The sequence below is a fragment of the Ranitomeya imitator genome, chromosome 2 (genome assembly GCF_032444005.1).
Source record: "Ranitomeya imitator isolate aRanImi1 chromosome 2, aRanImi1.pri, whole genome shotgun sequence".
Classification (NCBI taxonomy): Eukaryota; Metazoa; Chordata; class Amphibia; order Anura; family Dendrobatidae; genus Ranitomeya; species Ranitomeya imitator.
The window spans coordinates 107254263-107268125 of record NC_091283.1 but is presented as its reverse complement, the minus strand read 5'-3'; the positions used below and the strand labels follow the sequence as shown (position 1 = coordinate 107268125).

Genomic DNA, 13863 nt, shown 5'->3' with positions numbered 1-13863 from the left:
AACATTTCAGTCATTGCAATACCTTCAGGTGACAGCAGATAAGTCCTCCTCTTTTATAAACTTTCAAAAGTTCTTCAAACAACTTTGTTTGTTCACTTATATTAACTTTGTATTTGCCATCTGATAAATCAATACTTTCCGCAACTGCTCCTGTAAAATCCACTATGGCGTCTGCTGTGCTGCCGCCATCAAGAGCTTCATATGATCCGGCCAACCTGCAGAGAAGCATACATCAGGGGTCAATATTTCACAATGGCCTAATAGCAGAAGTAGTGGGTTCATTACCAAAAACTAGCTCCCATACTGAGCCACAAGTAGTGAGTTCCTTTCCAAAAATTAGCTTTGATACTGAGCCACACTGATTAAAGGGATAATGTGAAAAGCGTTCCAGACCTAATCCAAACGAAGGAAAAAAATGATGCACAATGTATGTAAATTTGGTACAATAACTAAATGATGGATTTCACCTGCCAAAGCCAGAGTTGCTACAGAAAGAAATGTAGCATTAGGAATCTTTTTGGCTTTCAGAAGAACCCTGGATCTATTTCAGCATTCACATTGTGAGATATAGAAGGTTTCTCACTTGGCATACGCCTTCTCCAGTAGAGCACACCAGAATTCATTCTTCACATTAGAATGGCAGTAGATCAAATTCCCGTCTTCGCTTGGCAAACGATCATCAATGACCACATCGACCCAGTCTCCCAAACACCAGAACTGGAAATGGAAAATTCCTGAATATCTGTGTGGTCTTTTTGGATCCCATTCCTGTTTATTCCACTCTGGAATAACCTACGGTACAAGTACAAATTAGCTATGTAACAGTAAAATAACAAAATGATTAAATAACAAAAGCTTATTGACCTTCTCTGCAAAGTAAATGTGTCATATTTTGTGTTCTATATTTCATATCTAGACATTTGGATGGACAGTACATGTATTATTGGTACCTTTTTCCAAAGAGTCTTTCTCAGAGCAAGACAGGAGCAAGCGGCCACAAACCAGCAGTTTCCCAGCTTGCCTTGATGCAAATCATGATGGCTGATCCCATCTACAAACAGGTGAGGGTCATCACAGAGTTCCTTTAAATAAAGACAATATCATTAAGGATATACTGAACGCAGCTATAATCAAACGTATCCAAACAAAAAGCATATTAAGAAAATAAAGTAAGCAAATTAGAACAATTACTAAAGATTACTAAATGAGCAACACGTAATGAAGGACACTCCACATTATATGAATCCTATAAGCCACTTGGAGTCGAAGAAAGTCCAAAAACCATTCACATAAAAATATAACAAAGTTCAGTGCACAGAAAAAAAATCACAAAAACATGATAATACAAATGTAGGGAATAAAAAGTACAACAGTAAAAAGGTGATGGATTAGGATGTCACAAAAAGGCAATCTCACACAGAAAAGTGAGGGCATGGGTAAGTGGGAATGACCTAGTATCCCTATCGACAGGGTATGCCAAGAATCTAATATACATGATAAAAGGAAATAGACCTAGGGATAGCAGATGGCGTCACGCAGTAGTGACCTATTGAGAGGTCTCATAGTATTAGGTACATACTGCACGCATCCAGTGGTATCCAAAAAAGTCGATAAATAACATAACTTATATTAACCCTGTAAGAAAATATATAAGGAAGGAAAAATAAACCACATGAGTGACGATGGTAGATCTTACCCATAGTAACCCTTGTGAGAGAGCACAACAAAAGGGCAGCCCCCCCCCCCCCCCCAAGGAAGCCCATGCAAAATGAACGTTATCTTTTTATATTTTAGTGGTTAGAAAAAAATTCTAACCTTTTGTGGGGCAAAATTTGTCACCATTTTCCGAGACCTTTTTTCTTTGACCATAGAGGTGGGCGAGGGCTTGTTTTTTGTGTGTAGAGCTAATTTTTTTATTGATATCATTGGGGTACGTACTGTATGACATTGTGATAATTTATTGCATTTCTTTTTGGTGAAATGTAATGATCGAAAAATGGCAGTTTTGGCATTTAATTTTCGGTTTCCTTTGCAGTTTAAATACTGTTCTATTTTGATGGGATCAGACTTTTTCGGGTATAATGTTTATTTTTTTCATTTCTTTAATTTTGAATGGGGAAAAGGGGGATGATTTAAACTCTTATTTACTTTTACTTTTTAAACTTTTTTTTAATTTTTTTAGTCTCCCTAGGGGATTTGAACCAATTGTCTGATCCTATAAAATTCAATATCACATTGTATTTTCAGTTCTGCTAGGAAACCCAGCCTGTGGCTCTGCTTCACAGGCAAATGGCAGCCACATGAGCTTTCAGCAGACCCCCAGCCACCATGGGGGCCCATCGGCTACCCATGATCACATAATTTGAATGCTGCGGTCAGTGATTGACAGTGACTTCTAAATGCTTAACAGTAGTGATTAGAGTTCAGCTCGGGCCACTGCTGTAACAGATTGATGCAAGCTATGTAACACAGCCGACATTTACCATGTATAAAATGGGCTCAGCTCCTGAGCCTGCTCCATAAACCTCCGCAGCAATCTGTGATGAACCTGTATATCACAAGTCAATAAGAGGTAAACTGAATGTTGATTTCCTAATCAAAGATCATAATCTACAAACTCTAGATTAACCCTAGCATCATGTTTTGAAAACAGCAATGTGTATAAAAATGAGTAGGACATTTTTTCCTTTCCCTTTTCTTTTTTTACTAATGTGAACGTTGCTGTGGAGAAGGAACCTTGTTCAGGAACCAACTACCCATGGAGAGGAAAGATAAGTCAACTTGGTTTAGGTACCCTGGTATGTAGACTGGTATATCACATCAAAACTGTCCAACAGAATCAAAAGATCAATATATACTGGTGACTTTTGGAGAAAATAGATATTTTGAGGCACCTATCTCTAAATCATTTATTGCTTGATTACTACAGAATCAAAAGACAAGAAAAGGGGGCAAATAAAATAATAATAATATACAAAATAATGTGTCATGTTGATAAAAAAAAGAAGACTGTGCTTTTGCTTAACCGCTGACCTCGGAATCAGTGGAGATCCCAGTGGAAGGGCTTCCGGCAATCATGAGATTATCACCTATCCCATAGGTAAGTGATCATGTTTAATTCTTAGCACAATTCCTTTTATTTATATTTATTTCTGCACAACTATTAGTCTTGACTTGATTAATGGTTAATACCATAGTTAACATACTGGTTAGGTTACTGGTGGTGGCCTCGTGGCAGAGCACTGTACATATAAATGAATCTTGTGTTATTTAGGCAATGTCTTAAACTGTTTATGGAGGCTGGTGTTCCATTTTGCTGAAATAAAACTCCCACTTCCCTACTTTGCTTCAGATGCTGTATAGGTAAATTGATAAAAGGATGCCTGCCTGCAGCAGGTAGCGCCCATCACACAGATTTATACAGATCCCATTGAAGTAAATTTACATGCAGTGCCGCGATGGCAGAAATACACATCTGTGTTGGAGACTTTGTTGCAGATTCCATCAAAATGAAGATCACCACAACCCAAAATGCTTCAATTTAAGTCATTAGGTTCCACCAAGCACGGATGGCAACTGCCGGATGGACCGATAAAACATTATGGCTTGCATGATGAATAGAAGCCACAGCACAAGTGTGAACATAGCCTGACTCCAGATTTTTTTCTATTCTGCTCAGAGATAGCACTGAATGTATTTGATGTATTTCTGTACACTGGAAAAAAGTATGCAGAGTATACTGCTTAACAATAGGCTTTTATTTCCTATAGAAACATTTAGGAATTGAAGGCATTTCTGGGATAGTCACATTTCACAATATTATTTTTACTGTTTTGGCAGCTAATAACACAGCAGCTAGACATAATGTGTCCATCCTTATTCCTCATGTCACAATTTATTCCCTAATTCTCTAGATGCTATCTCCTGGATCTTTATGGATGCACTTAGTGGTAATTTTGTACTAATCGCTGGATATCACATTCCTACTCTTAACTTGTACCATGTAATACGCTTTCTGTTCGTGTAGTATAATGCTATCCTGTATAGGGTACCGCTCTTGTCACTTCAGTTCAGTGATCACAAGATCACAGTTGTTGATGATTTCCATTTCCGTTTTCCACGGTTCTCTTCCCCTTACAACTTTACCTGTCAACTTTCTTTTTCTGCTCCATTTAATTTACACAGCGGGCATAGTGCAATACGCATCTCTCTCTTAGTGATCTGTTGTGTTGGCTGTCAATTAAGTCTGCATCAATGAATCTGATTGGCCTTTTCCGTAGTCCTGTGTATGGCTGGATGTTGCAGATACTCTTTTCAGGTCACTTCTCTTACAATAATAACATGTAATGTTGGTCTTAGTAATATACAGTGTGATATGTCCAAAAGATAGGTAATCAATATAATATCACGGGGGCACGACAACGGGCACCCCCACCATCTGCAGGTATCGGGTGATTGTGGGCATGCTATATGTCAGACCTCCACAACACCAGATAAGTTATAGATATATTAGTCCCAGACAACCCATTTGGTCTTCTCTAAGTTACGTAGACTCATCGGTGGCATTCGAGAAATGCATAGTTATTTTTTTTTTTTCTAATTCCATGCTATTTCTGTTGACTGGTGGCAGGTTTTATTGTGGCTCAACCCCATTGACATCAGTGGAGCGGAGATTGAATACCATACAGAACCTATAGAGAAATGGGACTGTTTCTAAATGAAAGCGGCCATGCTTTTTCATTGCTTTGCAACCCTTACAAAATGTTAAACCCATGACGCACCTTCTATATCAATATCAGTAACGTTGATTGACGATCAAATTTGGGCTTACATGCCCAACGTTCCCAAGCTGGAGGAGTTATCTCGGGAAGACGATAGGATGCTATAGGAGAGGGTTTGGTACTTTTCTATGAGCAAAAATGGTGGATCCTGCAGTTCCATTTATTACATGATGTAAAAGGCACAAGTCCATCAAGATCCAGATTTTTCTGAAGAATTATACAATATTAATTGCTCTATGACTTCTAATCATAAGTACTACTTTATTGAAACAATCTTTAAGCCTTTTTTTTAATACTTATATAGTATCCGCCAATACCACTCCATTCATTCAAATGATCACCATTAGTGTTGAGCATTCCGATACCGCAAGTATCGGGTATCGGCCGATATTTGCGGTATCGGAATTCCGATACTGAATTCCGATACTTCCCGCGTATCGGATACCGGAATCGGAAGTTCCCAGAATTCAAATTGAACGCAGCAGCCAATGAGGAATGAATGAAAGTGTGGGCACATCCTGTTTAGCATGGTGGGCATGTAAGTACTGGCAAGGCTTGGATTGGCTGCTGAAATGATGTCACTCTGCACTATAAAAAAGCGCTGCCGCCATTTTGCGCTCACTCTGCTGTGATTTCAGTTAGGGACAGGACGCTGTGTTCTAACTGAGGGCCAGTTGAGCTTGCTAATTGCTTTATTTTCCTTTCCAAAGGCTAATTTAGCAAAACGCTGTGTGTTCTTCACTGTTCACCTTGCTCTTGCCTTGCAGCGCTGTTTTAACAGCGTTCTGCAAGGTCTCTGTGTGTGTGTGTGTGTGTGCAGCTCACTCTGTAGTCTGTGTGCAGCCATATACCCGGTTGTATTCAGCTCAGGGGGGGTTCACACTGCCTCACACAGTTGTTCTTTTTTGCTCTTAGTGCAGCCTGCTGCACATTTTTTCTCAAATTTCCTATTAGTGTTTTTCCACCAGTCTCCAGCTCTATTGTGGAAAAACACTACATAGGATAACCTAGAGGGGGGTTTTTGGGCCTTGCAGCGCCGTTTACGGCTGTCTGCACGGTCTCCGTGTGAGCCCAGCTCGCCCTGTAGTCTGTGTGCAGCCATAGCCGGTTGGATTCAGCTCAGGGTTCGTTACTGGCTCATACCTTGAGAAAAATTTTCCTTTTTTTCAAATAGTGCAGCCTGTTTAAAATTTGAAAAAAAAAATTCCTATTAGTGTCTTTCCACTCGTATCCAGCTAAATAGTGGAAAAACACTATATAGGATAACCTAGAGGAGGGTTTTTTGGCCTTGCAGCGCCGTTTACGGCTGTCTGCACGGTCTCCGTGTGAGCCCAGCTCGCCCTGTAGTCTGTGTGCAGCCATAGCCGGTTGGATTCAGCTCAGGGTTCGTTACTGGCTCATACCTTGAGAAAAATTTTCCTTTTTTTCAAATAGTGCAGCCTGTTTAAAATTTGAAAAAAAAAATTCCTATTAGTGTCTTTCCACTCGTATCCAGCTAAATAGTGGAAAAACACTATATAGGATAACCTAGAGGAGGGTTTTTTGGCCTTGCAGCGCCGTTTACGGCTGTCTGCACGGTCTCCGTGTGAGCCCAGCTCGCCCTGTAGTCTGTGTGCAGCCATAGCCGGTTGGATTCAGCTCAGGGTTCGTTACTGGCTCATACCTTGAGAAAAATTTTCCTTTTTTTCAAATAGTGCAGCCTGTTTAAAATTTGAAAAAAAAAAATTCCTATTAGTGTCTTTCCACCAGTCTCCAGCTCAATTGTGGAAAAACACTACATAGGATAACCTAGAGGGTTTTCTTGGGGCCTTGCAGCGCCGTTTACGGCTGTCTGCACGGTCTCTGTGTGAGCGCAGCTCGCCCTGTAGTCTGTGTGCAGCCATAGCCGGTTGGATTCAGCTCAGGGTGCGTTACTGCCTCATACCTTGAAAAACAATTTCCTTTTTTTCAAATAGTGCAGCCAGTTTAAAATTTGAAAAAAAAAATTCCTATTAGTGTCTTTCCACTTGTATCCAGCTAAATAGTGGAAAAACACTATATAGGATAACCTAGAGGAGGGTTTCTTGGCCTTGCAGCGCCGTTTACGGCTGTCTGCACGGTCTCCGTGTGATTTAAACTAGCTCTGTAGCCCGATCTGCACCAAAAAAAAGGTTAAGTTCACCAAACACAACTTACACTTGTGTAGGCCACATTTGAAAAATAATAAAGTTTAGTCCACAATTTACAACATTAGTGTTTCTTACACCTGTTAGGAGGAGCATTACAGGAATAAGCACACTAAGGCCTTAGTACTTTTCTGCTTATCTTTATCTGTCAACCAAGATGAAGAGGGCAGGGAGTAAGGCACGTGGGCGTGGGCGCGGAGCAGGGAGAGGAGCAGGGAGAGGACGTGGTGATTCTGTGCCTGCTGCGGGCGCCGGTGACTCGTCGTCACTCAGTTTCAGCAGGGAACAGTCCTTCATGCGCAGCTTTGTCGGAGAGCGCCGTGCACCGCTGCTGCGTGAAGACCAAATTGAAGCCGTTGTCGGGTGGATGGCAGCTAACGCCTCGGCATCGACTTCAGTTAGTGCCACATCCTCTCAGGCACAGAGCACTGGAGAGCAGCCATCTGTCTCTTCACCACCTGCCAAATTGGCCAGGCAGTCAGAGAGCCCAGGACAGGAGCCGTCTCTACTTCTGTTCTCTGAATCTCTTGGCTTGGAAACAGGGGGCCAGCCAAGCAGCATTGGAGAAATGGAAGAAGAGGCAGTGTGCAGTGATGCCCAACACCTTTTTCTCTCTGACTCTGAAGAGGCAGGTGGGCCAGTGCCTCCGGTGACCACAGCGCAGTACGCATCTGATGATGAAACTCAGGTGCCGCTTTCTCGTGCGTACTGTGCTGCTGAGACTACCCAGGAGGAGCAGTTGGTGGCAGAGGGTAGTGGAGATGATGAGGTCCTTGACCCATCGTGGCGTGAGGAACAGGAAGGTGGTGGGAGCAGCTCAGAGGAAGAGCTTCCTCTTACGGGCCAAAGAGGGAGAGGGAGGGGGAAGACTGCGGAGCCTGTAGCCTCCACTTTGGCACCCGTTAGGAGCCTGTCTCTTTCCAAAGCCAAAAAGGGCGCTCCCAAGACTTGCAGTGCCTGGTCCTTTTTTGACACAGTTGCAGATGACATTTGTTTTGTCAAATGCAAGCTGTGTCATCATAAAGTAAAAAGAGGGAAAAATGTCAGCAACCTCAATACCACAAATATGTGGAAACATGTGCGGACCAGGCACGCGGTGGAGTTACAGAAACACACTGAAGATGTAGGCCAACCAACAGCGGCAGCTACCACCTCTTCAGCTCGTGTTGCCTCTTCCTCCAGCTCACGCACAGCTGGTTTGGCTTCCTCCCAGAGACCTTGTGTAATTCCACCCACAGCACCACCTTCCCAGTCATCCTCACACTCCCAGTCTACTCTACAGCCATCGGTAGTACAGGCATGGGAGAAAAGGCGGGCATTCTCGGCCAACCACCCCCGAGCACAGGCTCTGAATGCAGGCATTGCCAAACTGTTGTCCCTGGAAATGCTCTCGTTCAGGCTGGTGGAGACTGACAGCTTCCGTGACTTGATGGCATTGGCAGTCCCACAGTACAAGGTGCCCAGCCGCTTTTACTTCAGCAGGCAGGCTGTCCCTGCCCTGCACAGGCATGTTGAGGCAAACATAAAACATGCGCTACTGAACGCCGTCAGTAGCAAGGTCCACCTCACCACCGATGCGTGGACTAGTCAGCATGGACAGGGGCGATATGTTTCCCTCACTGCCCATTGGGTTAATGTTGTTGAGCCAGGTACAGATCGTGCGAGTGGCGCAGGACGTGTCCTGCCCACTCCAAGGATTGCAGGAATCCAGTCTGTACGCATCGACTCCTCCTCTTACACCAGTTCCTCTGATTCCTCTCTGCAGGATCCGTCACAGTCCACCCCCACATGGACCCGTGAACGTTTACCTATGACCGACATGAGCACAGCCGTGGCCAAACGTCAGCAGGCCGTCTTGAAACTAGTTTCATTGGGGCATCGAAGCCACACAGCGCAGGAGCTCTGGAATGCCATAAAGCAGGAGAGCGATGTGTGGTTACTGCCAGCGAATCTCCAGCCAGGCATGGTAGTGTGTGACAATGGCCGAAATCTGGTGGCAGCTTTGGCCCTTGGCAACCTCACTCACATCCCATGTCTGGCACATGTGCTCAATTTGGTTGTGCAGAGTTTTCTGAGGGACTATCCGGATCTTGATGCCCTGCTGCACAAGGTCCGCCTAGAGTGTGCTCACTTGCGGCGTTCCAGCTTGGCCAGATCCCGCATTGCTGCTCTGCAGCGCCGATTCCGCCTTCCGGAACACCGCATCATATGTGACCTACCTACCCGGTGGAATTCCACGTTACATATGTTGGAGCGGTTGTGTGAGCAGCAGCAAGCAGTTATGGAGTACCAGCTGCATCAGGCGCAAAGAAGTCGCAGTCAGCGCCGATCAGACTTCACAACCACAGAGTGGGCCACTATGAAGGACGTCTGCCAGGTTTTGCGTCCTTTTGATTATTCCACGCGGATGGCAAGTGCAGATGATGCACTAGTCAGCATGACTGTCCCCCTTATCTGCCTGCTTCAGCAAACTTTGCAAGGGTTAAGGGATGATGTGGTGGAAGAGGTGGAGGATGAGGAGTCACCTTTTCCATCAGCTTCTGGAGAGTCAGCGCCACGTGGTTCCTCACAAAGGGGTACGCAGGGGCCAATTTGTGAGGAGGATGAGGAGGAGTCAATGGAGGAGGAAGAGCTCCGTCCAGAGGAGGGAGCGACACAATTGTCCAGTGGTCAGTGTGTACAGCGAGGGTGGGGTGATGACGAGCGGGCAGAGATCATGTCTCAAGCAGGGGACAGCGTTTCTGGGCCGGTTGGCACTCTGCAGCACATGGTGGATTTCATGCTGCAGTGCCTGAGAAACGACCGCCGCATCGACCACATTCTCAACATGCCTGATTATTGGGTGTTCACCCTCCTCGATCCTCGCTACCGGGACAACGTCCAAAACCTCATCCCTGCGTTGACCCGGGAGCGTAAATTGCGGGAGTACCACGACAGACTGGTGAATTCCATCATCTTCTCCTGTCCAACTGAGAGGAGTGCTGCTAGTGCTTTACAAAGCAGCACAGTGCGTCGAGGCAGTGGGGGAGGCTCTGCCCAAAGAGGGAGCAGAAGCAGTGCCTCTGCCCAAGGCAAGCCCAGTATGGCACAACTCTGGCACACTTTTGTGTGCCCGCCCCAAATGTCTACACCATCACCGGCGGCTCCAGTCAGCAGGAGGCAACGGTTCCGTCAGATGGTGACAGACTACATGGCTTGCCCTCTTACTGTACTCCCAGACGGCTCTTCCCCGTTCAAGTTTTGGGTCTCTAAGCTGGATACATGGCCAGAGCTAAGCCAGTATGCATTGGAGGTGCTGGCTTGCCCTGCGGCTAGTGTCTTATCGGAACGTGTCTTTAGTGCCGCAGGTGGTGTACTAACAGACCGTCGCATGCGACTATCCTCCGATAACGTTGACCTGCTTACTTTCCTGAAAATGAACCAGGCCTGGATCTCGCAGGAATTTGCCACTCCTCTGCCTGATTAAGTAATTGGGTGTCATCCAGGTCTCCTGCTGTGTTCATCTTTCTACCACCTGAACTGCTATTCCTGGGCTCCAACACCACCAGTTGCGGCTCAGAAGTGCAGGCTGCACAGTAAAAACATACGACCCAGTGTTATTGGGTTTCAGTAACGTCAGCTGATCCCCAGCTGTGTAGCCGGCAATGTGTCCTGCGACCGCCACGCTGGCACAACAACCTAAATGTAAGGGAACCTGTCCCCCCCCCCCCCCCCGTCGTTTGTTACTGAAAGAGCCATCTTGTGCAGCAGTAATGCTGCGCAAGGAAAAGGTAGCTCTTTTTTTTTAGCTCTTTGCACACGCAGAACTTAACACTTATAAAATGTGTTCACTGATACCGTTATACCGTCCCGGAGCTGGGACTTTCCTTCGTAATGTGACGCAGCACAGCCGTCATTCCTACCCCCTTGGTGCCATGCGCTGCCTCCTCAGCGTTGTTTTAAGCTGTCACGGAGCCTGCGCTGTTCTGTTATCCCTTGGGCATGCCCTATTTGCGCTGCCTGTCTTCTGACATAATTTGGTGTCAGGCTGGCTGCGCCTGTGCGGCCGCGGTGCCCGAGATCCCGCCTCGCAGTGTCTTCTGATTGAGTCACACTGCGGGCCTGGGATCCATGGGCATGCGCAGTGCATATCTTCCCCTCGGGCTCTCGCTCATTTCCCTCCGCCTTCTTTAGACTGTGCGCCGTCAGCTGATCCCTAGCATGCCACGGCCGTGACACCGCACAGTCTGAAGAAGAGGGAAGGAGGGGAGTGAGAGTCGAGGTTATGCACTGTGCATGCCCATGGTTCCAAGGCCCGCAGTGGGATTACGTTAGATGAGACTGCGAGGTGGGATCTGGAGCAGCGTGGACGCACAGGCACTGACAGCCTGACACCAAATTATGTCAGAAGACAGGCAGCGCTAATTGGGCATGGCCAAGGGCTAACAGAACAGCGCAGGCTCCGTGACAGCGTAAAACAACGCTGAGGAGGCAGCGCACGGCATCAAGGGGATAGGAATGACAGCTGTGCTGTGTCCCATTACGAAGGAAATTCGCACCTCCGGAACGGTTTAACGGTATAAAGGGACACATTTTTAGTGTTTACTTCGGTGTTTGCAAGGAGCATAATTAAAAGAGCAACCTTTTCCTTTTGCATCCTTAGTGCTGCACAACATGGCTCTTTCAGCTACAAACGTCTTGGGGGGGGGGTTAAAGGTTTCCTTTCAACTTGCTCCAATCAGGCTTCGGCCTACACTCTGTTCCTCTGCTCCTCCTGCTGTGCCTGGGCTCTAACACCGCCAGTTGGTGCCTGGAAGTGCTGTGTGCACAGTCAACAGTCGCTCCTCTGTTATTGGGGTTCAGTAACGTCAGCTGATCCCCAGCTGTGTGTGCGGCAATACCTCCAATCTGCTCCTCCTGCTGTCCCTGGGCTTTAACACCGCCAGTTGGTGCCTGGAAGTGCTGTGTGCACAGTCAACAGTCGCTCCTCTGTTATTGGGGTTCAGTAACGTCAGCTGATCCCCAGCTGTGTATCCGGCAACGTGTCATGCGACCGCCACGCTGGCACAACTAAAATGTAAGGGGACCTGTCCCCCCCCCCCCCTAGGCGTTTGTTACTGAAAGAGCCACCATGTGCAGCACTAATACTGCACAAGGGAAAGGTCGCTCTTGAAATTATGCTCCTTGCAAACGCTGAACTACACACTCATGTAATGTGTCCCCTCACACCGTCCAACCGTCCCGGAGGTGGGACTTTCCTTTGTAATGTGACGCAGCACAGCCGTCATTGCTACCCCCTTGGCACCGTGCGCTGCCTCCTTAGCGTTGTTTGATTCCGTCATGGACCCTGCGCTGTTATGTTATCCCTTGGCCATGCACAGTTTGCGCTGCCCGTCCTCTGACATCATTTGTTGTCGTCCTGGCTGCGCCTGTGCGTCCACGCTGCCCGAAATCACACCTCGCAGTGTCGTCTAATGTGATCCCACAGTGGGCCTGGTATCCATGGCCATGCGCAGTGCATATACTAGCCTCTCACTCCCCTTCTTCACGCTTCTTCAGACTAGGCGGCGTCAGCTGATCCCTAATAGCATGCCACGGCCGTGACGCCGCACAGTCTGAAAAAGCAGGAAGGAGGTGAGTGAGAGGCGATGATATGCACTGCGCATGCCCATGGATCCCTGGCCCGCAGTGGGACTACATTAGATGACACTGCAAGGTTGGATCTCGGGCAGCTTGGACGCACAGGCACTGCCAGCCTGACACCTACATGATGTCAGAAGACGGGCACCGCTAACTGTGCATGGCCAAGGGATAACATTACAGTGCGGGCTCCGTGACAGAACCAAACAACGTTGAGGAGGTGGTGCCCGGCACCAAGGGGGTTGGAATGACGGCTGTGCTGTGTCACATTACAAAGGAAAGTCCCACTTCCGGGATGGTTTGACGGTGTGAGGGGACACATTATATGAGTGTGTACTTCAGCGTTTGCAAGGAGCATAATTTTCGGAGCCACCATTTTCCATGTGCAGTATTACTGCTGTACAAGATGGCTCTTTCAGCAACAAATGCCTGGGGGGGGGGGGTTAAAGGTTCCCTTTCAACTTGCTCCACTGCAGGCTTCGGCCTACACTCTGCTCCTCTTTGATTCCCTGGGTTTCAACACTGTCAGTTGCCACCTGGAAGTGTTGTCTACACAGAAAAAACACTAGGTGATGTGTCAGTGGGGTTCAGCACCGCCAGCTGTTCCCCTGCTGTGTAGTCGGCAACGTGTCCAGCACAAGCCACGCTGGCACAACAGAACAAAAGCTGCCACCAGTGCAGGCTTCGGCCTACACTCTGCTCCTCTCCTCCTCCTGCTGACCCTGGGCTCAAACACCGCTAGTTTTTGCCCGGAAGTGCTAGCTGCACAGAGAAAAACACCAGCCAATGTGTTAGTGGGGTTCAGCAACGCCAGCTGTTCCCCTGCTGTGTAGCCGGCAACGTGACCTGCAAACGCCATGCAGGCACAGGAACTGAAATTAAAAGGGAACCTGGCCCCACCCCCCCAGGTGTTTCTATGTATAACAGCCACCTAGTACAGCAGTACTGCTGCATTTGTACAAGGTGGCTGACTTTTTCTCCTTGCCCACGTGTAACTCAACACGTACAAAATGTGTCTCATTGAGACCATTCCACTGTCCCTGAGGTGTGACTTTCCTTTGTAATGATACGCAGCACCCCCCTTGGTAGCGTTTCCCGTCTTTTGTCATCATGGTTAGCTGGCTGCGCCTGTGCATCCGCCCTGCTAGAAACAACGCCCCTCGTTGTCATATTTATTTTGTCAGCGAGGGTGTGGTTTATGGGCACGAGCAGTGCATATGTTCGCCTGTCTTAACTCATCTCCTTCCGCCTTCTTCAGACTGTGCGGCCTCCTGGCCGTGGTAGGCGATAAGGGATCA

At 47.2% G+C, this 13863-nt stretch overlaps 1 protein-coding gene across 5 annotated transcripts in view; it reads right to left on the bottom strand.

The window, feature by feature from the left end:
* The window catches only part of CAPN6 (calpain 6), a 160754-nt gene that overhangs the window by 46526 nt on the left and 100365 nt on the right, over positions 1-13863 (bottom strand). For all 5 annotated transcript variants that reach the window (XM_069747119.1, XM_069747123.1, XM_069747120.1 and 2 more), the window contains 3 exons: positions 951-1082; positions 584-792; positions 23-215 (listed from right to left, as the gene is read on the bottom strand). In XM_069747119.1, the coding sequence (XP_069603220.1) occupies positions 23-215; positions 584-792; positions 951-1082 (534 nt within the window). The remainder of the gene's footprint in view (positions 1-22; positions 216-583; positions 793-950; positions 1083-13863) is intronic.